The following is a 27,399-nucleotide window of genomic DNA, read 5'->3' as shown; positions in this document are numbered from 1 at the left end:
TCTCACGACTTTCTGGAGAGACTTCTCCTGTGGTCGAGGAGTCTGGCTGGCTCATGGAGCGAGTGAAATATCGCCGAATCTGCATCGTTTAACAACTTCTGGGAGGTTGTTTATAGTAAGTGATTCTATCGAACCATCCTCGTCGTACGGCCATATTTTAATACAATGCAGGTGCGTTGCCATGAGCTCATCTTTATCCCCATCTTGTCACATAGAGGATCTCTTCGTATGGCGGGATTGAAGTTCCTAAATCAACAAGCTTTTGTGTATATAATGACGTACACATCATCAACTCTGTCTGAGAGACAGACAGAGTAGCCTTACAGATGCTTATAGATTTGTGATATATCGTGTTGTCAATATAGGGCACTGTCGTTGGATGCGACCGGGGGTCATCTGGATATGTAGGGTCATTTTTAAGTATGGCCAGTTCAAGGCTTATATCTTATAAACTTCTACAAAGTAAGGAGTAAAAAGAGAGCATCCGCAATAATGCATGTACTCCAATCATTGTAATGGGAGAGGAAATTACCTTGCATCGATCTAGACTTTATTAGGGTCTGAGGAAGACTAGTGACTGGCCTTACATGCCGAAAAGGGAAGCGCACAAAAACCCTTTGGCCCACTCGCAATATTCTCTTCATCCTCTTCACCGTCACCTTTCAAGGAGTATTTCATCAAACCTGAAGCCTTCTAAGCTAATTAGAGTTAGTGCCAATCAGATTGCAACCAACGACACTATGGACATGACTCGTTAACATCCAGCCATTTAAACACCACCAGAGCGCCATCGAAATCCTGCTGAAAGAGAGGAACGGTTACGGAGTGAGATTAAACAGAGTAGATCTTGCTGATCCATGTCAAGTGAAACAAACAATGAAAGACGAGAGACCGGTCAATAAATTAATCCGGCCGGTTTTACTGTCAATGCAAATCATCATCCTTCGAGGCCCTTCAGGCACAGAGTGTTTCTTCAAGAAATGGGAACCGTTTGCTTTTGGACCCTCATGGACTGGGACCACAATGGAGAGCCCAATGCGAGTCATCATCTCTGCCTGCGTCACTGATATTGGTGGTAATCCACAGCGACGCCATAGTACTCTGGGGAGTGCATTCTGCGAGGAAGTCTTAAACCGAGAATTCCGTGCATCACTCCAACCTACTGGATACGACCACGTCCATATCCCCGCGGATTTCGACTCGACCAAGCCGGTGAAGCGCTGGTTTATCTTCGACTTGGACGTTCGTGCAGAACTTGGGGCGGACGAGGTTGCGCAGATCCCCCATCAAGTCTATTTGGCTAGCCGCCAGGGTGACAATTGGTAGGAGAGTCGCCACCCATTCCTTCCGAGCTACACGGCTTACTTCTAGTGTTAGGATTTTCATTCCACGCCCACAATGGATTGACTCCGCAAAAGCCCGAGCCAACTCATATACATGGGGCGGAAGACTGGAACAGAAACTAGTGGCTGGCATGAGGAATTCATTGCCCCAGGCGTGAATTACAGATCAAGGCAGCGCTCAAGATTTTTCCCTTTCCGTCCCTGTTCGCGTCTCTTCTAGTTCAAGGTGTCTCGGGTGGCGTTTGCCCCCTGCATGCTGGACACTCTTCGTTATCCTTATCCTCCTGCCAGTCCCAGACGTCTTGGCGTTGGTTAGGCGGACACGTCACTTGGTTCTGCAGGGCCACTGCACATCTCGCGATGTATACAGTGGCCTCGTGGCCACAGACCCCGAACCGACCTCGCACGTTCTCACACATCTGCCTTTGTCAGCGAGAGTTTGCTTATACCCACAATACGAATGTGCCTTCACAGTTGTGAACGTATCCAAAGGCTATGACGATAACCATGAAGAAATGGCTGCTAACCGAGAGCCTAACCTGAGTTAAAAATTCCCATAACAATAGGACAGACACTGTACGAGCAAAAGATACCTCAAGCCAAAAATGATCTCAAGCTTCACCCACCCACAACTGTTCAAGAACTGTGCGGGTCCATATATAGTATATATATGTCTTGTAAACAATTCATATACGAAGGTACCGCAAAGGAAACAGTAGTCAAGAAGATACCAGAGCGCCCTCACCAAACTAGCAGAAGCACACCGCTATAAAACACTGTCGCTTTCGGAAACTACGATGATGAAATTCACTATACTATTTACCCCCCGTTTAGTATGCTCGTTGGTAGGGAGCCATCTGTAGATACCCAAGGAGCCGGTGGAGTTGGGAAGCAAACCACCGGCTTGATTGGCGGCTAACTTAGGGCGTTTGCTATCCACGTATAGGGAGTTTGCCGACACCCCCGGCATTGGTTTTCTTCACTGGATCAGCTGAAAGAGGGGTTTATTAGTCTGTTAACATGCTCGGTGTCAAATGCGCATCGTCAATCAGTATCCTGGTTCTGATTGGGTCTGTGTGGCGTGTGTTTGACGATTTTATTTCCCTCAAGTCATACTATCGTTTATCTTTCATTTATTTATTTATTATTTTTCTAATTTTGATTTCAATATTCTCTTGAACTCGCCTTACATACCCATCCTTATCTCTAGTCAAGAAGATGATACCCTCCCAACCCCAAAACCTCGTTCAGCGAATCCTTCCTGATGCAAATTGAGGTTATAATCTCCCCCAATATAGCACGTCCACCCAACAATTCCGATATAGTGGAGACTCATTCGCAATCAGTTTCTCCAACGCCAGAAACCCCTCTGATTGGATACCAAATCCCAGTGGATCCAGTATCCAAACTATATGGCTCTACGAGTATAAATGTAACAAGAAGAGACCAGGATAAAGGGCAACTGTCGTCCGATAGGTTTCCGCTTCGGGCATTTTAAGAAACTACTCAGTAGCCCTAACTCAATAAGGCTCAGATCCTGGGAAACCTTATTTCGATTAAACGACGATGCTGACGCTCGGTACATACTTTCCTTTGCAGATCTGCCATGTACTCCGTGAGCATGTGGTGAAATGGTGGGTTTAGATTGGTTCGTTGGTGTGTTAGGGTTATGAAGTGTTGCGTGTGTCTGAAGGGGGTTTGGGTTGTTTGGTGTTTATTAAATTGTTGGTTTTGTGGTTCTTTGCTGTCTTTGTAGGGTATTTTATAGTATTATTCCTGGTTGACACGGTCCTGTATACGCGCAGAGATAATAAACACAAAAGTTTATCTTAGGCCCAATCGGCCTCAGTATCAACTTCTTTGATCGGATTCAGGACATCGAAAAGTCGAATTTCTCCCGTCGACACAAGATGTTGAAACCAGCCGAGACTCTCTTGAACCAAACCACAGTCCTTGAATTCATCGATCCAAGTCTTCCCAAGTTGCCTGATACCGGCGCTACCCTCAAAGCTCCGAGGAGGTGATTTCGGAGCCCAGACCAGCCCTGCACCTATTGTCACGTCTCGAAGAATCCGAACACACTCAGAGCATGACTCCCCATGTGTACCATGATAATCATACGCACCATATCTAACACCTGTAAAGTGCATATAGACAATAGCCGCAATCGCATACCCGCCAGATCTCGGATTAGATACTGCTCGCTCCAAGGTAGCCTCTAGGTATGCGTGAAAAGGGTCTTCAATACCTAGTCCATATGCTGCCGAAACCCCATTTTCATGGTTCCCAGCCGCCACATCAGATCTCCAGTCTAGCAGGTCATGTATCGCGATTTCGACTTCCGTTATAACAAGTCCCTCTTCCAAACTTTCCTTACCGAATATATACCCACTGTTCGGTGATGTACAGCCACTGATAACTCTCCACGCCATGGCAGCTTCGAGAGTGTGCTGGTCACCGGTCCCAACACATTGCAACATACTCCCATCGGTTATCGCATTAACCAATTGCCCACCGAATTCATACGCACATCCAAGCGCAAAACCAACTATACGCAGTCGAATCTCGTAATCTTCACGCGAGAACGCAGCATAGTCATCACATATGGCAACACCCGAAATCGACCCCCCTTTGACAGCCGCCTCCGGGTCCAGAAAGGCTGATATACTCAGCGAGCATGGCACTATCCCCGAGTCAAAGGCCCCAACCGCTAGTGGGCTAGACGACGGGTAAAAGAAAGCACCGAGATCCATATTCCGCGCATTCCGGTAGAAGCTCTGTTTTTTATCGATATGGGGCACTTTGAGCCGATCTCCTTGGAAATGATCTGATACAATCTCATAATTGCCCTTGTGCGCTGCAGCAATGATTCCCGGTCCGAATCGTTGCAGTTGTACTTTGCTTATGTCGGAAGAAGATCTGATCCAGTATGAACTGGCCCGGGTAATGGAGTCCTGGGGGGCGGCGATGACTGCTCGGCAGTATGCGATTGCGTCGTTCCAGGTCTGGTTATTGGGGATTGTGATTTCTCCTGATAGGCATCTTAATCCGAGGCAGAGAGTTTTTCGGTATGTGGATGCTGCGTGCTGGGCGGATGGACTTAATGCCTTGCTGGGGGTTTCTTGCCATCGAGTGTCGAACTCTGGGGACTCTACCTCCTTGAGTAGTTTATAGATGCCGTCTACCATGCTTGCTTCTATATATGTAGAAGCCGGTGGGGAAAGATTGCAAGAGATGTCATTTATACCGTCCTTGCTTTCTCCAATTGAGGTTGGAAGACTTTCAATCTTGACCGTGTGTTTTTGGTCGAGATTGTAATGGACAGCTATGATATTAGCCATCTCCCCAGAGACTGCAGGATATCAATTTTGGCTTGAATAGGGGTGAAAGATGTGTGTCGTGGAAAGGAAGAGATGACCTGCAAAGTCAGGATACATATTGGCAGTGAGAAAGTTGCACAGTGGACAGCCTAAGTATTTATTCTTCTAGTTGTACGTACAAACAATTCCCTTGGTAATATGATTGGAATCGAGTCTCGCCAGGGGAAAAAAGGGTCTAGATTCATGCAATAACAGTGGCAATTAAAAGCAGCTCCGTATTGATACTACATCGGCTGATGCTAAAGAACTACTACTAACTAAATGTGGGAATGAGGAATGAAGAAAGACATGTGAGCTCCTACCTTGCAGAAAAGAGTTACTAATATTATTAGCTAAATTAGTACTGTATATATTGAGTCCAGGGATTACTTATTATACACCCCAGCAGAGTGGGATGAGATTAAAATCTCCGAACAAGGATACTGCTCCTTGACGCCAGAAGATGTGTCTCACTCCGGTCTCGCCGGATTAAAATGGTTGTCTGGAACATTGAAAACAAATATTATCTCAGAAATTAGTTACTTAAATCATCAGGTACGATATGCACAGCTCCTCAAGTATCCGAAGAGGTTTAGTGACGTGCTTTTAACTCTAGTAATGCCCTGGATATCAAACCACCCCTACCCGAATGGAAATGAAATCTCAGTCAGCTCCAAGACATCTGCTGACTTTGAGATCCATTCCGCCTCCAAAGTGTCATTTAGGCTAATACCGTATACATCATCTGGAGCCGCAGAATCCCATTCCTCCCTGCTCGTAGCAGCCCACAATGGAGTGTTTCTTGGTAATGGGAACTGTAAGTCGCGTGCATAAAGCCTCCAGCTTGCTGTCCCTGTTATATTCGAGCTGTCTATACTACTCCCCTGTTCACCTGAGCTGCTGAAAGCCCTGCACACCTTAAAGAGAGCTATATTAAAACGTTTGATTTCCTCGATACCTATCCAGACTAACGAAGCAAGATCGTTCTGACCATATCGACTCAGCATGTTTGGATAGTATAGCATGCCCAGCTTTCTGCAACTCGTGACAAGTCTGTGAAGCAGATCGGCAACAGCAGGAGTAAGAGAAGGTTTCAAGTCCAGACCAAGCGCTCCGCTGCCTTTGTATAGTACGGCGAAAATTATATGGAGCAAGATAGCTTGATAGGTCGGTATCGGCCAGGAACAGGTACTACTTGCGTCTTTTGAGATAGAAGCATCCCATATTTCCTGCGTGTTTTTTGGTCAGGGGAATAGACTAGGTTATAGTGAGGGTTTCGGTTACATACTTTCTGTTGATGTATGGCCGAGTTGAGGACATTGTGGAGGTCAACTGCCTTTGACTGTGCATTCGGTTCCTTACTCACCCACAGACCGATCACAATCATCGACTGGACAAGTAAGGGTGTTTCATCGTCTTCACGGAATGAGCCTTGGTGAATAAATGGCCAGTGAGGGTGGAATAGCTTGAAATATAAATCAAGAAAGTGTCTTTCTTTTTCAGAGCGACTTGTCTTGGAATGAGCGGAGTGATCACTCAACAGTGTGTCTGGTGGGCAGCTGGAATCACCACCAGGTTGTACTTCAGTCTGCCGACTCAGGGAGCAGTCTATTCCGCGATACACGCACTTGCTACATGGTGGCCCTCCTTGACATCTAGTCTTTTGATCTCGACAGTATGTACATGCTTGTTTCGGGGGAGGTGCACATTCCTTTACTCCATGTACCTTTTGCATGTGTCGCCGGAGTGTGTCGCTGAGATACCAGTGTTAAGAACCATTGCACTCAGCTTTTTATAGGTGAGAATACCCGCTTACCTTCGGCCAAATTCTCGATTACAGGTTGAACATTGGAACCGTTGTCGTCGGTGATGTTGCGTCTCGTGGCGACGAAGATGCTCCCTCCGCTGATATCTCGCGTTGCAGTGCGAGAAATGACATACGAATGCCATTGTGCACACCCATATAGTATGGTAAACACTGTAATGTAAATAAAGACCCGTCGGATGATTCTATCTGAGTAGGATTACTCCTCAAGACTAGATCTGTTGTGGGGGATTAGTAAGTAGGGAGTTGAATGATATTCTGATAAGGTTTCGAGGAATTTCTTTTAGAGTTAAAAATGACTTAGTAAGATTCCTGTGGATTAATAATTCAACTATTCTACTTCATAAAGTATGTTCATAGAATGGTCAACTTATCGGAGAGCCCACCTGCCTCTGCTCGGAGCGCCCACTCTAAATATAATTTAGATGTATAAGTAGATAAGAATTTACAGGTCGGTCTTCCTCCCTCTAGGATCCTGCCACCCATATCGCAATTATTATTTGGACAATCAACTTTCCAATCAAGCCAAATTGCCTTCAGCCGAAGCCCTCCGTTATTTTGAACCATGGAACAAATGAAAGCCATCCGAATTGTTACCACAGGCAATAAACCCAGCGCAGAAATTCGTGACGAACCTCTACCAAGCCCAGGCCCCCATGAAGTGCTGATCAGAGTACACGCGGCCTCACTGAACTACCGCGACACAGCGCTATTGAGGGGAGAATATCCCGCGAAGACCAAAGAAGACGTCGTCCCTGTATCAGACGGTGCCGGCGAGGTAGTTGCAGTTGGCAGAGACGTAACACGGGTTAAAAACGGCGACCGCGTCACAGTTAGTTGCGTTACAAACTGGATCGGTGGCCCATATAACCCAGACTATCGCTCCAATAGCGTCGGCTTCACCGTCGACGGGTTGTTGGCCGAATACGCGCTCTTCTACGAAGACGCACTCGTCCCTATCCCTGATTATATATCCTACGTTGAGGCCGCCTCGCTCCCTTGCGCAGCTGTCACTGCCTGGACGGCGCTTAACAAGATCGAGCCCCTCCAGCCGGGCCAGACGGTCCTGGTCCAGGGCACCGGCGGCGTCTCGCTTTTCGCCTTGCAGTTTGCGAAGATCTTCGGCGCCCGTGTCCTAGCCATCACATCATCTGACGAAAAGGCCGACAAGCTGAAGGAACTAGGCGCCGAGGCTGTCGTGAACTATACCACCTGTCCTGACTGGGATCGCGAGATTCTCGCCTTGACTGATGGAAAGGGTGTCGATAAGGTGCTGGACATCGCGGGAGAGAAAACTATTGTGAAGTCTGCAGCCTCGACTAAGATCACTGGCGTGGTGGTCCTGATTGGCTTTGCAAGCGGATTCGGGGGCGGCCTTCCGCCAATTGATATACTCGCTCGATCCCTGACAGTCACTGGATCGACTATTGGTTCGCGGATGGATTTCGAGGCAATGCTTCAAGCGATGGAGAGGCATAAGGCAAGGCCTGTCATTGATCGGGTTTATCCCTTTGCGGAGTATGGTGAGGCTTATCGGAGACTTGAGTCGGGGCAGCATGTCGGCAAGGTTGTTATCCAAGTCACTCACTAGACTGATTGGATTGAGATAGCATGGTATAGGATAACTTAGCATACATCTTTTTCGGAGAATTTTATACTAGAATAGCTTACCGTGTTTCGAATTAGGTCTTAGAGACAATCTAAAAAATGGAAGACTTTGCCCCGTTTTTGCTATCGTCTTATATATTGCAATCTCCGCGAAAGAAACCGGTAGAGTAATAACACATATAGTAATGCCTGAAATCGTAACAGTGACGTTTTACGTCTCATGCAATAAAGAAACAATGCAGACTATAAGACCTACGTAGGTTATTTCTCCCAGACCAAACAGAGGACCACTACGCAGAGGTGACTGAACTCGAGCCGTAGATATCTCCTACTCTTCTAATAAGACAGATTCACCCCTCGTTTGCACACGATGAACAATGTCCGAAGAGGAAGACTCATTAAATCAACCTATTCCAACAGAGCCTGGCCATGGCTGTCTCAGCTGATACAGGCGCAGATGCTAACAATGAATAAATATAACTGCACCTTGGCGGAAAAGACCGTACTATTGGATATAAGAAGGTGAACAGCAAGTACATAGCAGAAAACTGGGTGTAGCCACGGAATAATTTAAGAGAATTACATAGATTTATGACACCCCAGCTCGAGAGTTATGTCTAATTCATAACCAAAATCCCTGCAGAACAACCAAGTCCTTTACCAAAAACCAAAACCACAGAACCCCTAAAGGTGAGATCACCAGCAGGGGCCACTACCTCACCACGCGAGATCCACAGCACAACACTCCCTGACAATCCGATCTCATAAAGAACGAAGAAACTACGGAGTACAAAAATGAAAACAAGAACATGCATGCAATGCGCATCATCCCCGCGTGGCGAATAACCCTCCTCACGGATCCACAATCCAGCACACCGACCCCCTGGAAACAAGATATCGACGCTCAGATATCTTAATTAGGACCTTGGAGCTTAGCCGATGCTTCGACCACGGAACGGGTGTCATATTCGAGGAACGGAATGGGCAGCTGATCGTCAGGAACATCATACCCTAAGTTTAAATAAATCTAGATAGTCCCTGAATAATTCTGCAAGCCACAATCAATAACCTGACTCGCGTAACCGTATGTTCTTTTTTGGTTTGATTCCCCGGGAATTGAAGATTTCTAGAATACGGAATACGAGGTGGAATCGAGATCTGGATGAATCATGAAACCCTAGTTAGCCCTAATCTCGGTAGTGATATCATATATTCCTGATTCCAATTCCCAACAACGTCTCAACTGCAGTAAAAATTGCAAGCAAAGGTTGTACTCGGAGGGCTCGGAAGAACTCATCGCTGTGAGCTTCCACTTAGGGCTCTTGGGCCATCGCAACCGAAGTGGATCTACACCACATTCTCCAAAACGGGGTGGCGCTATGTGGATACTCAGGCTAAAGTAGCGGGCTTGACAACACAGAGGGTCATCATTCATGATTGATAATAAGTATTTGCGTTTTCATTCGGTTAAACGAGATGGATTATTGAGACTTGGTTGGTTTCTAGTAGCACACGAAGGTTCAATCAATTGTTTTGGTGTGGTTCGCTTCTATCCAGGATATCCAACCCTTCAAGGTGTTTGGGCCCCCATGGGGTTATCAGATCCACTCAGTGGGACTCTTGTTTGCGAGGTGGTCCCGAGTCCCGAGTCCCGAGTCCTGACAGGAGAGATTCAGAAGCGCTGAAAAAGAGCACGTCAGGCCATGTTCCGGGGATCCTTTCTCTTCCAAGACAAGTCGGGGATGCTGATCTTGCCGTTTGACATCGAGAAGGTGACGATCCAATCCTGTCCAGGTGTACCAGTCGGAAAAGAACTCCGCCAAAAACTCTACATCATGACTAGTGTGGACGAACAACGTGGACTATTGATCGTTAAAGTTCATCGAGTAAAATATTTGTCATATGTACATGAATTGTAAACTTGTAGACCACCAATCAAACGGCCGTGTAACTGATCATCACTTCTTCTCTCACTCGGATCCCCGAATGTCGTGATGAATTCCCCCCCTCGCTTCCTCTGCGTTGCATGGAGATTGACTTGCGCTCGATAACGGTGTCCACTAGCTCGACCTCGTCACAATGCGTCCACGTCATACCCGGATCCGTTAGTCGGGATTTTCGACTACTCAGGTTGTACCCAGAGGGGGACTGTTTCGCGCTTGCGCTTCCCGACTTCCCGGTGATCATGCTAGACCACCAACGACGGAAAATCGGAGATAATGTAGGGAGACACGCGCAGACGATTCCGATTGAGGGCTCGACGCAAGACCACACGAAGACGGGCGCAACGGACCAGGTCGCGTCGTCCGAGTGGGTGTTTCGGTTTAGGAAGACCAGTCGGACGATACCTGCGATGCAGACACTTTGGGACAGTTAGCGACGTCTACCACTTATGTCTTTTTGCTTGTCGCCGTTTTCAAAGAGTATAGGGGAGAATGATAACTCACAAGCTACCCAGTAATAGAATCCCGATCACGGCCAATCTCTGAGTTTTCGGCATCTGTAGTTTCCAGGTAATGGGGATCGGGATGATGAGAATCATAATGTCGATCAGGACTGCCGCGATACCATTTCCGAAAAAGAATTTGGGAATATCAATGCAGCTGCCCACAGCGGTATTGGGGTCGGTGTATTGCTCCCAGAAGTATGGGATTGGATCGCAGGCCACGTTGATTGTGACGATGATGACTATGAAATAGCCTAGGATAAAGAACATAGCAAAGTAAAGAGAGTAACGAAGGTTGAAGATGCGTTTATAGAACAATATAATGGATGTCTTGGTGCAGGTCACGCAGAAGGCGTATAACATGACGTGGGCGTAGAGAAGTTTCCAAATGACTGTAAATTCTTGTTTGGTGAGGGCTTGGACATGGTGTCCGTTTTTGTATTTGACGCCTGTCCACGGTCAGCTGTTGCGTGGGGGTTGAGAAGAGGAAGAGGTGAGAGAGAGAACTCACTGATAATCACACAGATACCGAGCGAGTAGGAAAATAACTAAGTAAATGGTGGGGAGAATGAGCTATGACTCGCATACACTTGGCTTCGGCCTTGTGAGGCTACTTACCAAGGCAGCAAAGCTCAGATAATCGTCAATAGAAAATCGGAACTTTTTGAATTCAGTCCGAGCGTATATCCGCAGTACGACGGACAGCGTCCCGAGTATAATGAGGGTAATGACCGCCCCAAGCATAGAGCCATTTTGGTTCTCTGAGAGGTTGACGCCCGGGGGCGCTGGCCCAAAGTCTCCGGACGCAGACATGGGCAGAGATGCGTCAGAGTCGGCAGTCAGCCAAGGACAAGGAAGAGAGAAATGGCATGAGAAGTTATATATATGCTTTAAAACGCTAAGTTCCAGTCTATGGAGGTAACAAAAACTTTGTTTATTGTGTTATGCAAGGGTGAGGTTCCATTCGCGTGCTGCCTTTAGGGCTGCTAATGTACAGTAATCAGACCGAACCCTGTTCGTCCGGACTCCGATGACGAGGAGGATGGCTGATGGCCGCATAAGGCCTCATTCCGGTGTCTTGGCTTCCTGTCTACCCTGCGTATGAGATTGATGAGGTTGCAATAGTCCAGAGGCTAGCTCGCTGCTAGTGTCGCTAGTGGTGAGGGATATAACATGTTGATCGCAATCTCGCCACTGAGAGATGCTTCGCGCACAACAATGCTTTGTGAATGGTTATTCGTAGCCATCGTGCGTGCTTAGAGGCCAAAATAGCCCCTGCATCGTGCACGATGGAGTACGTAGTGATTTCCACATCTGCGGTGGGTCATCCAATGCCAGAACTACCCCGTGCGAGGCCGTACATTAGGTTTGGAGATAGCGCCGCGACGGCGCGAGGCACGCGCCACTTAGCCACGAACGGACTTCAACGGAGACGGGGGTTCGGTGGGGTCAAGGTCCATGTTGGCGTAAATTTATTGGTGTGAGACTTCGGTTGCGCTGTCAGCCACCCGATCTACAGGAGATAGCAGCGATGGCACGATGGGACGGAAATTACTTTGGAGGGGTAGCGTTCAGCGCTAGCAATTGTAGCTATTAGAATGCCAATGCATTATATAGCACTTAGGAGCTCCGTGGAGCAGATCCTCCTGCCACACATTGCTCAACACATATTGTAACCATGAGACGCCCCGAGGACGCATCCAACGAAAACCCAGTCACGTCGGCTGGTCTTGTCGCGCAAGGCCAGACTCCTCCGAACTGGGTTTCGGTCAAGGAAGATGTCGCTTTTACTCCCAGAAAGATCAAAATTATCTGCGCAGGAGCCGGCTTCGGCGGTTTGACCCTCGCCCACAAAATCAAACACGGACTCAAACTAGAGGGGGTGGTTGATTTTGTGATATATGAGAAGAATGCAGACGTGGGTGGAACCTGGTTTGAGAACAGATACCCAGGTGTTGCGTGGTAAGAATCATTCTTTGAGATATCTGGAGTAATAGTCATTCATCAGAATTTAATTGATTTATTCTAGTGATGTCCCAGCCCGTGAGATCACCCTTTAATCAACTTCAGCACCAAGCAAGAATTTACTAACCGTGAGCGAATACCAACCAGATGCGTACACCTTCCTATTCGAACCAAACCCCAACTACTCGCATTTTTACGCCCCCGGCCCCGAAATCGAAGAGTATATACAGAGGACAGCCCGCAAATGGAATCTGTATGACAACATTGAGCTCAATTCCAAGGTGGTTGAGGCAACATGGGACGAAGCAGCTGGCAAATGGAAGGTGAAGGTTGAGCAGAACGGTGTGATTAAGGAGGACGAAGCCGAAGTATTTGTTAGCGCATCGGGACCTTTAAGGTAAAAGGAGTTTTTTTCCAACTTTTGCGACTTTTGCTGATCACACGAGAAAGTAAATGGAAGTTGCCCAACATTCCCGGAATGAGCGAATTTGGCGGTAAACTAGTTCACACTGCGGCCTGGTATTTCCTTCCTGACCTGCTGGAGACTGGTAGAGTAAACTAATACTGACCTAGGGACGAGTCATATGAATGGAAGAACAAGCGCGTAGCAGTCATTGGAAACGGTTCATCGGGTGTCCAGTGTGTCGCAGCGATGCACTCCCAGGTGTCTAAGATGGTGAACTACGTGCGCAACCCAACATGGATCGCTTCCAACTTCAGCGGTCACCTGACGAGGGATGGGAGAAACTTTGCATACACTGAAGAGGAAAAGAAGAAATTCAGAGAAGACCCGGCGGCCTTCTTCGAGATGCGTAAGGAACTCGAAAACAGGTATTGAGCACCTCAAAGAGTATTCGTTCATGGATTCTGTGCAGGTTGGCACTAATGCTCCAACTCCAGTGTGAACCAGTTCGCTTACGGTATGATGAAAGACCATACTCTCAATAAGCTTGCTACCGAGATCGCCACGCAGCAGATGCAGGACAGACTGAAAAATAGCCATGACCCATCCATTGCCCTTAAGATGAAACCAGACTTCAGCCCGGGTTGTCGCCGTTTAACACCTTGTGATGGGTATCTGGAGTCCTTTGCGAATCCGAATACACACATGTGCTGGGAAGCGATTGACTGTATTACAGAGAAGGGAATAAAGACAGTTGATGGAAAGGAAGAAGAGTTTGATTTGATTGTCTGCGCCACTGGTTTTGACACATCCTTCGTTCCTCGTTGGACAATGTCTGGGCGGGATAACGCTACTTTAGACGAGCGGTGGAAGCACAACCCAGAGGCATTCTTCTCCGTTCAAGTGGATGGAATGCCCAATTACTTCATAATCGGTGGACCAAACTTCACTGTTTCCAATGGCTCACTTCTAGCTGGAATCTCCTTCGTATGCGACTACATCATGAGGTGGGCCCAGCACATGGCCACGCACGACATCAAGTAAGCTCACCCTGGACCGGTAAAGCTGAGGTAATCTATTAATCACTTTCATAGGTCAATGGAGGTCAAGAAGGAAGCCATCGATGACTACAATGTCTGGGCACAGGAATACTTCAAGAGGACGGCCTGGGCCGATAATTGCCGGAGCTGGTACAAGAACGGCAAGTCTTCGGGGCAGGTCACTGCGCCTTACGCAGGCACAACCAGTCATTTCAAGAAGTGTCTTGACAGCATCGGTGCGGAACATTTCAACATTCAGTACAACTCTGCGAATCGCTTCCGTTGCCTTGGAAATGGTCAAGTGGCAGGTGAAGAGAATGGCATGGGAGACCTCGCATACTACTTTGTTGAAGGGCTTTGGTGATCGCTCGATGCTTTGGATCATTTGTCTTGTGGCGTCGGTAACGATGGCAGCTCATGAAGCTGGTACAGTGTAATTAGAGCAGGCTTTCGAGCTAACGATACTCCATGTAGATAATGCTGAGTGAGTTAATCAACAATGTTTGTATTATAATCAATAAAGGATGAGTTAAATATGCAGCACGCCACTATCTAGACTATAACAAGCTTAATTCTGGACTACAAACTTATACTTCGGACCAAAAGACTAAAGCTAGAGAGCTAAACAATGTTTCAAAAAGAGCAACAGCCTACGTCTTGATGACTCGAACGACAGGTTGCGAAACCCACATCCAGTAACCAGATTTAACAAAAGCTGCCCCAATGCACAAGCGCGTACATAATGCGGAGCCCCAAGTCCGTACCTATCACACTTCAAATTGTCCAACTACCTTATTAAGTAACAGGCAGAGCACTGACGCAAAGCACCCAGACTCGGCGAGACCGAAATCAGATAATGCATGCATTAGAGTGATAACACATGCTTTAAAATAGCATAACAGGTCTCAGACAATCTACCTATGTCATACAACTCTAAATACTAATACGGCACGACGGCTCTATGACTATTATGTGTACTCAATGTTCAGCCTATACTCCGTCCATCGGAGTCCGGGAGCTCTCGGGATGACTCCGAACGGACCCACTCCAGCCCGATCAAAAAAATCTCGGCATGCCGACTAACCTTATTTGGAGATGTCAAGGTTTTCGAAAGCAAGAACGGTCCTGCAATCATCAAGGCAATGGCGAATGCCTACAAACCTTAGGATGCTTGGCGGAGTAATCACGAGCATTCCTATATTCTCATTGAACACAGCATAGAGCGGATGAGACGTTTACTCGTCCGATCTGTCGATCTTGAAGAGATAAGCTTGATATGACCTTGAAGTAGATTACATGAACCAAGAGAGCCATCGATAGATCTCAAGCCACGCAAGACCCTGAAGATCTAGCTCTGGGAGCAATCAAGCTCAGAAAGACAAGACAATCATGCAGGATTAGCTTTATTATAGTTGCGAGAATGACGGCATTTCCACGTGGGCCCTCTAGCGTAGACATACTCCACTACGGAGTTAGTATTCTTTTTCTCCGGTTTTTTTCTTCAATTTTTTATCTTTATCCGGGTTCTGTCGCAACGAAGAATCATTATCTCTTTCCTGACCCTATCAAGATTCACTTGAATAGCTTAAAAAAGCTCCTAACATCATAGGTACGTCGATCCAAACCCTAGCTAGGATAGATGAAGTTGACACACGGTCCAACACTAAAAAGATTAAGTTTCCATAGATCTACAGCTTTATAAAAAAAAGCCCCGATATCATTGTGGCATACGAATACCACCCCTCGATACCATCTCACTTAAAGCCACAACCTCAAAGCGCAACAATGATGACCCTAACCCGAACCCTCCATTACACCCACAGACTCAAGCTTCTGGCAACAACAACCCCCCAAACAACACCAGTTCGCACAGTCCGCATCGCCGCCTCAGCAACAGCGCAAGACCACCATGCCTCTACAAATGCCACACCAATCGAGGACGTCCCCTCATTCCGCACCACAGCACCACCAGCCCCCGAACCCCAAGTCGAAACGTCCATCTCCCGTCTGCCCCTAGTACGGTCCCTCCGTCAGGACCCAAAGTACAAAGAATCCCGCCCTCACCTCTCCATGAACCCCTCTCTGCGGCCTGCTCATTTCGTCGCCGGTTCACTGGCCGGTCCGGAGAAGATCACCGTGCCGCCGTACATGTGGACGGCGACTGAGAAGTTGAAGGATAGCGGCCGGTGGGCGGGGCGTGTGATCTCTGTGTTCCATATCGGGAAGCAATTGTGCGGGCACCCGGGATTCGTGCATGGGGGCTTGTTGTCCGTTATGTTCGACGAGGCATTTGCGCGGTGCGTGTCGGCGTCGTTTCCCAGTGGCTTGGGTATGACGGCGAACCTGAATATGGATTTTCGGAAGCCGGCCGTCCCTGATCGGTTGTACGTGTTGCGGGCTGATACGGTTAATGTTGAGGGGAGGAAGGCTTGGGTGGAGGGAAGCTTGAGCTCGTTGCCACCGGCTGGAGAGGAGAGTGATCCCGTTATGGTGGCCGAAGCTAGGGCTTTGTTTGTTGAGCCTAAGTTTGCAGAGGTATGGTTTTTCCCTTTGACTTTGACTCCCTTCCTCAGTCGGTGACTAACTGTTTATGATTACAGACTATGGTACCTCTGTATCGCGATTGATTGAGGTGTGACAGCCGTGGGCGCGATGTGATTTAAATACTCTTCAGCTAATATTTTCCTGGACAAACTTATAATACCTCATATAGATTATAGACACAAGATAGAACGGCGTACTGATAGACTGGGCCACAATTTTGCGCTGAAAATCTCCATTTTCTATCTAAAATAAAATGACGAACCCCATGACTCCACCCCAAAGTCCGGAATCGATGCCCTGCGACTAAAGTAAATAATGGACTTTGAATGCAGAAAGCCGGCCGATGTAAACAGATTCGATTCACTCATGCCGTCATTATAACCTCCCTTAATCACCATGTAAGGGTATTTTGCTAGATACTGTACCAATGGACCAAATGTACCGTTTGTTTTTGATTCTTTTTCCTATTTTTGTATGGCTTCCGCTAAAGAGCGACGGAAGGAAAGTTCTCTAACCATCTGTAACTTGATAGCAAGCTGCTGGACGGAGAGGAACTAAGACAGGTGGAATGCTCCCTGTCCTTCTTGGATAGCGACAGACAGTCGGGTTCGAAGAACATCCAAGCTGCTGTAGTCCGGCAACTTCAGGTAATTTACGCACGTCATGACGCTGGGGAGATAATCATCGGGGGTGTATGGCGGTTCGCTGGGGCGACAGACAACGGTAAAAATCGGGGTGAGACTCTTGAAGCCTGTAAAGGTTATACTAGTCAGAATCCGTCTTGGCTTGAATGATGCGCGGGCTTTCTTCCTACCTCCAATTGGGAGCTTGGGACTACCAGTGACAAATTGAAGGAAGTCCCGACGTTGTTGTGCATCCAACTCACTCATCGTCTGGAGCAAGTTCCTCACACTGCGACTATCCATGTTGAAGCCATGATCGGCTTTGATAGAATCCATGAGTGCTGGGACCAGCATGTTAGTAAGCCGTACTTATACAGACAGACCAGGTGTACTTACTCTCAATAGACCAGTCCTCCTCTGCTCTTCCAAACAACATTACAAGCTCCGCGGGCGTAAAGGTCCGGAGAGCAGAATATGGGAAAACTTGCGAAAATCCCTCCCGGAAAGCTTCCACCTGACGCTGGACACCACTACTCAAAGTCATATCCACGACCCGCTCAACGTACAAATCGACATTTTCGATCGTTACCGGAACATTAGAACCATCTTTGATCAATTCGATGGACGGGTAGCCGGGGAGGGTGAAGTCGAGACTCAAATCTTCAACCTTAACACCGTCCACTTCAACATTTAGTAGGGCCTGCCTCGTCTGAGCCTCTGAAAGCGCCTTATTCTCGACTTCTGCCTTCGCATTGGCGAAGCGCTTCAACAGGAGCAAGGAATTCGCCAAGTCTTGGTCAACCGCCTTTACCGTGCCCAGCGATGGGGCTACGGAGAAAGAGCTATCAGCGATTCGGAAAAATGCCGGATTGAAAGAGACATCGATGATCCTGGAGTCGAGCATCGAGCGAGCAACAAATTTGCCGAGAACTTTAAACAAATGTAACTGTTTCTTCCCGGACTCAGAGGCAGCATACTGTTCGCTCATAGGGGCGGGAAACAAGCCTCGCTTGCCAAAAGCGAACTCTTCGGCATCGTTGCAATCATTTTCTCGCCAGATCTTGAGCTTCTTCTTTGAAAATTCCTTTGAAACGGTGGAATAAAATTCCAAAGTCGGGCCTAATCCAGTGCCTACTTCTTCAAAGTATTCCACTTCCAGGACGCTCGGCGAAGAGCCATAGAGTTCCATAACTTTCATAGCAGACTCTAGGATACGGCTTCTTGAGATACGCACCTTTTGTCGCTGGAGGCGGCCTAAGAACGGTCGATCATCACGTCGGTGATCGTTCCGACCATCGTCGCCGTTTTGCGAATTGTGCCACCTCATCATCGCCCGCGAGTAACCAAAAGCCGTCGACTGAAGGAACAAATGGCGGGTCTCAAATGGGAACAGGAAAGGGAAGAGACGAGCAAGATCTTCGCTCCAGCTGGGAAGGCAACTGCTCGCTACGATCAGGGGTTCCTCCAGCTGTCGGTTAAGCTTCGCCGTCAATTTTGTATTGATGAACTGTGCAAGGGCTTCGGGTTTAAGTGCGACGAGCTCCTTGCTTTCCGTGACTATATCATCAAGAGTAGCATTCATCTCGTGCAGAAGGCGAAGTAGTTGGAGTATCGACGCAGTTGTTGTATCTTGGCTGAGCGAGGGCGGCATCTCGGTGCTAGCGTTCTTCGCAGCGGACTCTGGTGTACTAGATGTGAGGGCAGTAGGCTCTGGGGGAGGGGGCCCCGGAACGCGCCTGAATTTGACGGTATGGACAGCAGACCACACGTGCCTTCCGCTGGTGTCGGAATCCTGCCGGTTATGATGAACAGCACGGTATATTGTTGTGTCACCGGTAATTGGGTTGCCATCCACGCTAAACTCCAGGTGCCAGTCTGACGGGATAGAAGCCATTGCAGCGGCATAGGAAGAGAAAGGACGGCCAGCCGTGGCAAGAGAGTTGTTTCCGGCGGGATTCTGAGCCACACTAGAGGCAGAAGATGATGCTTTAGATGCTGGGGTGGATTGAGATGGTGTGGCCACACGTGTTCCGTCCTCCTTCCGAGCAGTTACCTTACCGGAGGAGGCTACCTCCATGTTCACCGCCGTCGGGTCGGGAGCATTGTCCTCAGAGAGGTCATCGTCTAGATCATCCATGATAGCATTCAGTTCTCCATCGTCACCATCGTCATCATCTTCTTCGTCCTCACTCAGGTGTCTCTCATCCGCGCACTCTAAAGGCTCGTCATCATGGTCTTCTGAAGTCTGCTGGTGTCGGCCAGAACGTCTGGATCTCGAACTACGCTCCTGACCTTCAGTGGAAGACTCCTGAGCATTTAGTTGCGAGTCTTCTGGATGCGACGACCTGTCATTATCCGTGCTCTGACGCGGTAAAGGCGGGATATCACCTCCAGGAAACTCGCCATTGCCGGTTAGCTGATCCCGAAGTCGGGCGGCATTAGCAATCTGTGAGAACAACGATTCTCGGCTGCGTGATGGTTTTGGACGATCTGACAGGCTAATTCGTGGATGGAGGAAATCATCCAAGGCTTTGAACGTGGCAATGGCGTGGATTGACACCATTATACTTCGATAGGTACGGGGTATATCGGAGTCTTCATCGGCCACCAACTTGAGCCTAAGCTGTTTTCCAAGCATATGTGCAGCATTACTCCGTGTGTTTTCCAAAGAATTGTGGCTGACAGTAAGCACTTCGAAATGCTCAGTCCGGCTGAGCAAGTCCTGCAATTTCTGGATCAGGACACTGAATGGAGTCGTAGCAGTGCTTTGGCTTCGGGCTTTCTCGGAGATAGTAGATCCCATGAATGCCTGTAGAAAGGCAGCACGAGCCTTGCGCATAGACGAAAGATTAAAGTCACCAAACACGTCCAGCAACACCTTGATGATACCCGAGTTCAGTAATTCGGAGCTAGTGATACTCTCGAGTGCGTCACCGTCGAAGTACGCGGCCAGTTTTTCGAAAAGCGCAAGGCCGTCCTCACGTGCGTCTCCACTATAGCAGGCTTCTATATTCGAGGCGAGATTTCGTAATTCGGTCAGGACTTGTATAGCTTTCTCTCGCATGTCTCTACCATGGCTGGCTTCGTAGAGATCAACAAACGTCCGAGCATCGCGGATAACGAGGTCCTTCATTGCGTTGTCTACCCTTGTAGAGATCACTTGGCCGGATAATGAAGAGCTATCGGATTCCGACATGTCGTCGTTCTCGTCCCGCTCATCCTCTTGCTCATCATAGTCGTCATGATGAGCATCGTCATCTCCCGCGCCATCGGCGTCTTCGGCTTCCCGGCGTGAATCGCTCGAGGTGTCCATAGCAGCGGGTGGATCAGAGGAAGGCTTGGTCTGCTTCTCATCCGACAAAGGTCCCTCCGCCAACTTGAAAACTTCTGAGACAACACCTTCGCGATGGAATTGGTACTGGTACACATGTTCCAAGCGCTGGAAGAGAAGTTCAGAGCACCGCAGCGCTGACGAAACCAACGACGGATGGTCTTTCTGAGATAAAATTGCCGCCAGGAACGAGGCATATGGCACGGATCGTAGAGCTTCCTCCACCAGACCGGCATCTAAATGGTGCAACATCTTAAGCTGAGCGATGAGAACCTTTTGCCGCACCTCTAGGTTGACAGTACTCGAGTAAGCGTCGGTCAACGTTGGCAGCAGGATCATAGCAAAACGCTTGAGCTCGCCTTGGCATTCTAGTAATAGAGAGCGTCTCTTTTCGGCTACTTCTTTCGCCTTGGGCGACTTTAAGCCAAGGGACGGATCGCTGTCGAGGGGGGAATTAAGCCATCCGTCGGTTTGTGGTACATGTCGACCAGGAACGCCAGGTAACATTTCGCAAATCACATTAAGCGTTTCAAGGACCTGCTCCCTAGGCCGGTGTATCAAGGCTTGCATCACAAGCACACTGTCCATCTTAACGGTCGTATCTTCCAGGTTGCCTGGCGGCGATACCCCAGTCAAGATTTGGTATAAAGTATCGACCACGTTCATCTTCAATAATTCTACAGACAACCTGGGGCTGGCTTTTGACACTATCGCTAGAACGCGGAGGAACTGGGTGTGAATGTGCGGGCCAATTAGATTGGTGGTACCTGGCAGCAGCAGACGGAGGACCGCCTTCAACATGGCGGGTTCGATAAGCTCCTCCAGTTTCTCCGGCTTATGCTTGAAACTCTCCACAATTCGGGAGACACACAAACAACCTTGCTCCATCACCTTTGGGTCATTGCTAGACAGCACATTTAGAAGTGTGGGCATCACATCCCGCACCACAGGAAAGGAATCGTGTGGGAGGTTACGGCAGCAATTTGCTGCCGTAGTCACCGCCGTACGCTGTGTACTAGTCGGGAAGAAGTCGAGATATGTCAAACAAGCAGTCAAGCCCCCCTCCCGAACAATAGAGGCAGGAAAATCTACGGATATTTTGGCCAAAGTCTGGGAGTTTTTAGCATAGGTCTCAGAAGCCGAGTTAACAGGTCTAGCGGCGAACTTACGCTCAAGGCTTGTTCGGCCAGATCAATGAACTGTATATCCAGCAACTTCTGACACAAAATCGGCACAGCACCCCCGTAGACAACGTTGGCTACGGAGCCGCGAAGAGCCTCCATCAAATTCGCCAAGCAGCGACATGCCAGGAGCATGATTTCGGGATTTTCTTCGCCAAATTCATTCGGCTGCATTAACGAGACCAATTCCTTTACGTAGGGATCGGGGGAGAACTGTCCGGAAAGATTATCCTCATTAGATACGAGTAAGAGATCTGAAAGCTCCTGTAAAGCAATCAATTGGATGGATGGGTCATCCTTCGCTCTGAGATTGCACAGGATTTCTCGCAAGCGGGATGACATGCCCGTCATCATCCCAGACAGCGCACGTAGGGTGCTCTGAAGCCCCAGGGGACTGCGCGAGCCAAACAGACTATTGTGAAATAGATCTCCATCGTCATCATCAAGGCCCGAATGATTGGTTCCATCGTTGCTATCACTTGGTGGAGACGAATCTCGTTCCTCACTCCGTTCACGTCGTTCGACGTCCTCATCCGCCTCTTTCATGATGACATCTGGATTATTTCTCGATGAGCGCTTCTTCTGTTGACGCCGAGGTGGTGGGGATTGGGCAGTTGAAAAGCGATCTGACGAAGTAATGTGTTAACCGAGTCGCTTGGCCAGTGGGGGAGTAGGGTTGTGAAAAAGGCATCGAGCATCGTCCGTGTAACCTTACCTTGTGACACCTTCCCATTTCTGCTCGATTTTCTTCTAGATGTCGGGGGTGACGGCTGGTTCCTCGAAGGCTCCTCCGTTGGATGTGAGGATGGACTAGAGGCAACACGTCAATCAGCAACAACCTCGAGGATCGCCGCGAAGCACCTCAAACTCACCCGGATTGGGACATAGCTGGACGATTTCGGGTACCACGGCGGGGAGCAGCAGAGGCGGCCGCCGGCTGGGGGGAAGCTGCACGCCGCTGTTTCTTAGCTCTCCGTGGGGGGGACGGAGGATTCGGCTGTCCGGGGGCTTCCACAGATCGATCGCTTCGTGAGGGGACTTTACGCTTCCGATTTGGGGCCGAACCAGCGGCGGGATTCGCGGGAGAGGGACCTGAGGTGGCGGGCGGAGGGGGTTCTGCAGCTAGTCTCGCGGCTGAGCGAGTAATCCTGGAGGACATGAGAAGCTGAGCACTTCCGAGTCACGGCAATGACAAAAAGTTAAGTGAGGGGTAGGTATGGGAGCGACAGGATAAGATAGGTGGTAAATAAAGGTTGGAGTAACGTAAGGAAAAGCAGTCTTTCCACACAATGACCGATGGACTCGGCGTAGTAGGGGAAGATAGCAGACAGGATTGGGATGCAGAGCTCGACCTCGGGCTTTCTAGCAGATCCCAAAGTCATAGACTGTGCGGGGCCACGACGACGAAAGAGGCAGGATATGAAGCGTCATAAGGCGAAACAAACTGCGCAGGGAAAGGGAAGTAGATCTAGTATGTACCTGGCGGCAGTGGCGGGGGCTCCAGTGGATGAATCCTCAAGAGGGTCCTGGCGGTGAAGGTTGGGCCTTGTTCTGGCCATAAGTTTATGTTAACCAGAGCTGGACGAAGAGGGCTCGCTCGTCTGTCGACCGTTTAACCCGCCATCCGTTACTCAGAAGGTAGTTGACCGAGCGTGGGCGGGAAGGTGACACTGCGTATTTTCCGGTTGTCCGTTTTTGGGGGGGTGGAAGTTATGGAAAGATAAGTCAGGAGGACAACAGTTAGAACAGAGAACGAGAAAGGAATAAAGATATACACAGTAAAAGGAAAGCAAGTATCTGAATGAATTAGTGATGAGTACCAGACAAGAACTGGGATAAAAGCAGTGGTCGTGAACGTCGTAGTGGCGATGAAGAAGGAAGTGGAATGGAAGAGGAGGAATGAATCAATTGGGGGGTTGAGGGTTGACGTGGTAGTGGTAAGCAGTGGTGACGCCGGCCTCAGGAAGCAACTCCGGAGAGCGTCAGGCGGCTATAGTGCAGCCCCATCAGCCACCAATAAGTACTACTAGTACTTACTAGTAGTAGATATCACATTAAGAAGTATCACAACAAATAGTTCTTCTTTTATTCTCTTCCTCTATTATTTTTGCTATTTTACCCCTATATATGTTTTTTAAAATCTTTCTTTCAACATAATATGTTCCAATTCTGCAACCTTTCGGACTCAGCAGTACCACTCATTCAGTTATGCATGTATATCATTGTTTTAGTAATTATTATCACTGGGTGACATCGACACTACTACTCGATCAAACGTAAGGTGGACATCCAACACCAACATGCCTCATCTGCATCCAATCAGTGCCACAGCTTATCCCGGTTCCTATGGGAACCTTTTTGTTCAGCTAGAAGACCGTACCAATGCCATTCCGTCAAATTTTGAAATCCCAAATATTGTTCAATAATCATCGACTAGAGGCTACGCCCATAAGTGGTATTATCCGAACGGACCGTGGGCTAAGTCCTCTTAACTCGTAGATTTACTTAACCTTATGCCTACAGATCGGAGGATGTATGTCGACACAGTTTCTGGCTTGCCTTTGAATCCATCTACAAGCATTATCTAGAGGAAACTTGACAAACGTGTCTGTGTCCCTCGTTTATATATACATTTCAACCCCTCCAGCCGCGGAGGTAGCAACTACCCTCTCTCCAAGGTTGATTTGGAGTAATAAAGTTTACAACATGTAGCTGGAGGCTGGTCATTCTATTAACAGGCCTTCAAGAACTAAATATTGACAATATCTTATCAGGATTGGTTCACCCACACAGGCGTCGGAAGGTCCAAATGGCTAAACTTTTCGGTAACCTTCCCGAACTGTCACTTCGGACTAATCCGGTTTCTCGATCATCAGACACAAGCTACTGTCAGGTCAGCTGTCTTTCTCGGACCAAAACATTTGAAGTAGTATATGCCAGTATTCGCAGGTTGATCACGCTGTACCGGGATGGAGAATGCATGTATGGTTTCATAAAGCATCAGGAATGGATGGGCGGGTTCTCCAACTGTAGTATGTCATTGACCATGCCGAGTAAGCAACCAAATTTGCTGAAACTTGCTAAGCACTTGCGCACATCTTGTCTGTCACCTGAAACATGTAAGGAATGCAGTTGGTAACAGTCACAGGAAGTATATGCCCAATTCTAATGAGCGACTCTGCCTCATGATGGTTGCAGCATCCTATTCAGTGAAGCTGCAGGATAAATAAAATATGCAGCGTTCGGATTCAGCTTATAGTTTCACATGGCTGTACTTTACAGGGAGAAGAGCGAATTAGCGACAGAGCAATACTCCGCTCGGTTAGAAGACCCATCATTGATCGACAGTGGCTGGGTGAACCGATGTTCGAAAGCTGAATATAACTCTCAGCATAGTGGGTATGAGTTACTTTGCAAATAACAAGTGTGACAGCATGAAATGCCCAGTACTAATGCCCGATCGAGGGATACATCAGAATACGTGACATCCAATGGATAGGGTTCAGTATAGACAAGGCTAGGTTGGCACATTGTGGATAAATCCACCAAGGGTACGGAGTACAATATATTCACGTGCTCAATTAACTGAAGGAGATGTCCCATTCGATTGGGACGTGGGTCAGAGACATTCTGGAAACAATTGCGAGATTCAAGCAATGAAAGGGAATCGGAAACAACTTCTAGTAGTATTAGTAGTATAATCTAGACCGGTCCCCGGTGAGAGAATCGGAAGTCCCCAGTTATTCCTCCGTATTATTACGGAGTACTTTCTGTGACAGAGTGCATACAGTTGCCTAATCCTGCCTGGGCCGCTTTATTGGTAAATTCATACCGGGAAGTTCCCAGGTGGTACTCAGCCAACTCCGATTCATACCAAAATAGTACAGAACAGAGTTGGAGAAATGATGTGATCAGTCGCCGAGGTACTGATTTTCCCCCTCAAGTAGATGTTCCTCAATTCTTTTGCTTCCCCGCCGGATACATACCAATACCGTAATAAATTCCTTTCCCCGCGCGGGTCTGACTAAACCGCCGGCAAATGATTTTCTGAAAGGCTTTTGGTTCAGTCGCCTTCCATCATCCATTCAAAAGTCCCCTTCTTCTTTCTTTCCCATCTCTTTTGAATCTTTGGTACTCCTTATCCACCCCGTCCCATATCGCGCTACATACAAACATCCATTCGAGCCCTGGTTATATCGTTCTGAGATCACTATCTCAATCCGCAAGTATGACTGACATCACCGGTGGGCATGGGGAGGATGTCCATCAGCCCCCCGCCCATATTCCCCCGGCACCCATGGAGGACTATCAGTTTCCGGAACTCCGCCTGAAGCGCAAGATGGATGATCCGGAAAAGACTCCTTTGCTACTGGTCGCTTGTGGTTCTTTCTCGCCCATCACTTACTTGCATCTGCGGATGTTCGAAATGGCAGCCGATTACGTCAAGTTCAGCTCGAACTTCGAACTCATCGGCGGATATCTCTCGCCGGTGTCGGATGCCTATCGCAAGGCTGGTTTGGCCGCTGCAGAGCACCGGTAAGAACATTCTCCCCACTATCAGTTCCCAAGCGTATCCTACTTTGTTTTCTGGTTCACCGGTTTATCTATACCCTAAGAAACACTAAGCTGACCCAAACTGGTCGGGTTTAGAGTCGCTATGTGCCAACTTGCAGTGGAACAAACCTCCGACTGGTTAATGGTTGATACATGGGAGCCAATGCAGAAGGCATACCAACCAACTGCCGTCGTGCTTGATCATTTCGACCACGAGATCAACACTGTCCGAGAGGGAATTGAAGCCGCAGACGGCACACGGAAGCACGTACGCATCGCTCTGCTGGCCGGAGCTGATCTGATCCATACCATGTCGACTCCAGGAGTATGGAGTGAAAAAGATTTGGACCACATCCTTGGCAAATACGGTGTACGTACAATATGCCTACATTGGATGAGTCATGGACCCCGCTAATGTTGCCCTCTAGTCTTTCATTGTTGAACGCAGCGGAACAGACATCGATGAAGCGCTTGCTGCCTTGCAGCCGTGGAAGGACAATATCCATGTGATTCAACAGCTGATTCAGAACGATGTCAGCAGCACCAAAATTCGTCTTTTCCTCAGACGTGAGATGAGCGTCCGTTACCTAATCCCGGTGCCGGTCATCCGCTATATCGAACAGCACCGCCTGTATGGGGACGATAACACGACAGCCAATTCCACATCCGACAAAGGGAAGGGGAAACAGGAGCCTAGCAAGTCAGGTTGATACCCTCAGACCTTGCAATCTTGTTAGTCCCGTTAACTACACATGAGTACGGATCAGCCTCATTCTGCTATACGCGGTGGGAAGAGCCCAGTTGCTGAGAGCTTAGCGCGCTATGAGGAAATCCCTTGTTCCTTATTTTGGGGGGTACAATAGCAGCCACAAGCGACCCGTACCCGTGCCGGCCACATTCATTACCTAGAGGTGCTACTGTCCACCTCCCCTCTTCTCCCTTGCACCGCAGTTGTTGGATACCTGGGGGCGCTTGTAGCTAGACATTCTTTAGCTGTGGGGCCACGACGGACATGTCTGCAGTGTCTGGTGTCCGTGCCTGGCGAGTCACTCTCCCCACTTCCTACAGCTGCGGTCTTGGTCCGAAAAATTCCCCTTATTTTGGCTGTATCCAGATTTTGTTCTTGGGCAAGTGTCACGAATAATGCGCTGAACATACCATAGAGTTTATGTCTTCG

General features: G+C 48.4%; 8 protein-coding genes across 8 annotated transcripts; 4 read left to right on the top strand and 4 right to left on the bottom strand.

The window, feature by feature from the left end:
* Positions 1 to 769: 769 nt before the first annotated feature.
* Positions 770 to 1,476, bottom strand: AO090001000568 (uncharacterized protein; the record flags this gene model as incomplete). The annotated part of the gene is made up of 3 exons (XM_023234611.1): positions 770 to 850; positions 876 to 1,063; positions 1,164 to 1,476. 3 exons carry the CDS (start codon positions 1,474 to 1,476, stop codon positions 770 to 772), a joined length of 582 nt encoding a protein of 193 aa, XP_023089718.1.
* Positions 1,477 to 3,172: 1,696 nt separating this feature from the next.
* AO090001000567 (uncharacterized protein) lies at positions 3,173 to 4,684 on the bottom strand (the record flags this gene model as incomplete). Its single annotated transcript, XM_001819026.3, has 1 exon — positions 3,173 to 4,684. The coding sequence occupies one exon, from the start codon at positions 4,682 to 4,684 to the stop codon at positions 3,173 to 3,175; it is 1,512 nt and encodes a 503-aa protein (XP_001819078.3).
* A 2,408-nt stretch (positions 4,685 to 7,092) lies between these two features.
* Positions 7,093 to 8,118, top strand: AO090001000566 (zinc-dependent alcohol dehydrogenase family protein; the record flags this gene model as incomplete). The annotated part of the gene is made up of 1 exon (XM_001819025.1): positions 7,093 to 8,118. The coding sequence occupies one exon, from the start codon at positions 7,093 to 7,095 to the stop codon at positions 8,116 to 8,118; it is 1,026 nt and encodes a 341-aa protein (XP_001819077.1).
* Positions 8,119 to 10,578: 2,460 nt separating this feature from the next.
* AO090001000565 (uncharacterized protein) lies at positions 10,579 to 11,640 on the bottom strand (the record flags this gene model as incomplete). Its single annotated transcript, XM_023234610.1, is given in 4 exon segments — positions 10,579 to 10,835; positions 11,131 to 11,191; positions 11,200 to 11,469; positions 11,593 to 11,640. Coding segments are annotated over 4 exon segments (636 nt in total).
* Positions 11,641 to 12,259: 619 nt separating this feature from the next.
* On the top strand, positions 12,260 to 14,353 carry AO090001000564 (flavin-containing monooxygenase; the record flags this gene model as incomplete). The annotated part of the gene is made up of 7 exons (XM_001819023.1): positions 12,260 to 12,543; positions 12,611 to 12,624; positions 12,694 to 12,943; positions 12,997 to 13,065; positions 13,120 to 13,377; positions 13,447 to 13,989; positions 14,044 to 14,353. The coding sequence occupies 7 exons, from the start codon at positions 12,260 to 12,262 to the stop codon at positions 14,351 to 14,353; spliced, it is 1,728 nt and encodes a 575-aa protein (XP_001819075.1).
* A 1,421-nt stretch (positions 14,354 to 15,774) lies between these two features.
* On the top strand, positions 15,775 to 16,616 carry AO090001000563 (PaaI family thioesterase; the record flags this gene model as incomplete). The annotated part of the gene is made up of 2 exons (XM_001819022.1): positions 15,775 to 16,524; positions 16,590 to 16,616. The coding sequence occupies 2 exons, from the start codon at positions 15,775 to 15,777 to the stop codon at positions 16,614 to 16,616; spliced, it is 777 nt and encodes a 258-aa protein (XP_001819074.1).
* Positions 16,617 to 17,087: 471 nt separating this feature from the next.
* Positions 17,088 to 22,214, bottom strand: AO090001000562 (HECT-type E3 ubiquitin transferase UFD4; the record flags this gene model as incomplete). Its single annotated transcript, XM_023234609.1, has 5 exons — positions 17,088 to 17,284; positions 17,348 to 17,497; positions 17,553 to 19,123; positions 19,652 to 21,597; positions 21,657 to 22,214. The coding sequence occupies 5 exons, from the start codon at positions 22,212 to 22,214 to the stop codon at positions 17,088 to 17,090; spliced, it is 4,422 nt and encodes a 1,473-aa protein (XP_023089716.1).
* Positions 22,215 to 25,896: 3,682 nt separating this feature from the next.
* AO090001000561 (nicotinamide/nicotinic acid mononucleotide adenylyltransferase) lies at positions 25,897 to 26,932 on the top strand (the record flags this gene model as incomplete). The annotated part of the gene is made up of 3 exons (XM_001819020.3): positions 25,897 to 26,204; positions 26,319 to 26,592; positions 26,651 to 26,932. 3 exons carry the CDS (start codon positions 25,897 to 25,899, stop codon positions 26,930 to 26,932), a joined length of 864 nt encoding a protein of 287 aa, XP_001819072.1.
* Between the last annotated feature and the right edge of the window lie 467 nt (positions 26,933 to 27,399).

The sequence above is a fragment of the Aspergillus oryzae genome, chromosome 2 (assembly GCF_000184455.2).
Source record: "Aspergillus oryzae RIB40 DNA, chromosome 2".
Taxonomy (NCBI): domain Eukaryota; kingdom Fungi; phylum Ascomycota; class Eurotiomycetes; order Eurotiales; family Aspergillaceae; genus Aspergillus; species Aspergillus oryzae.
Note: the sequence above shows the minus strand (reverse complement) of the source record. Positions and strands in the feature narration are given on the sequence as shown.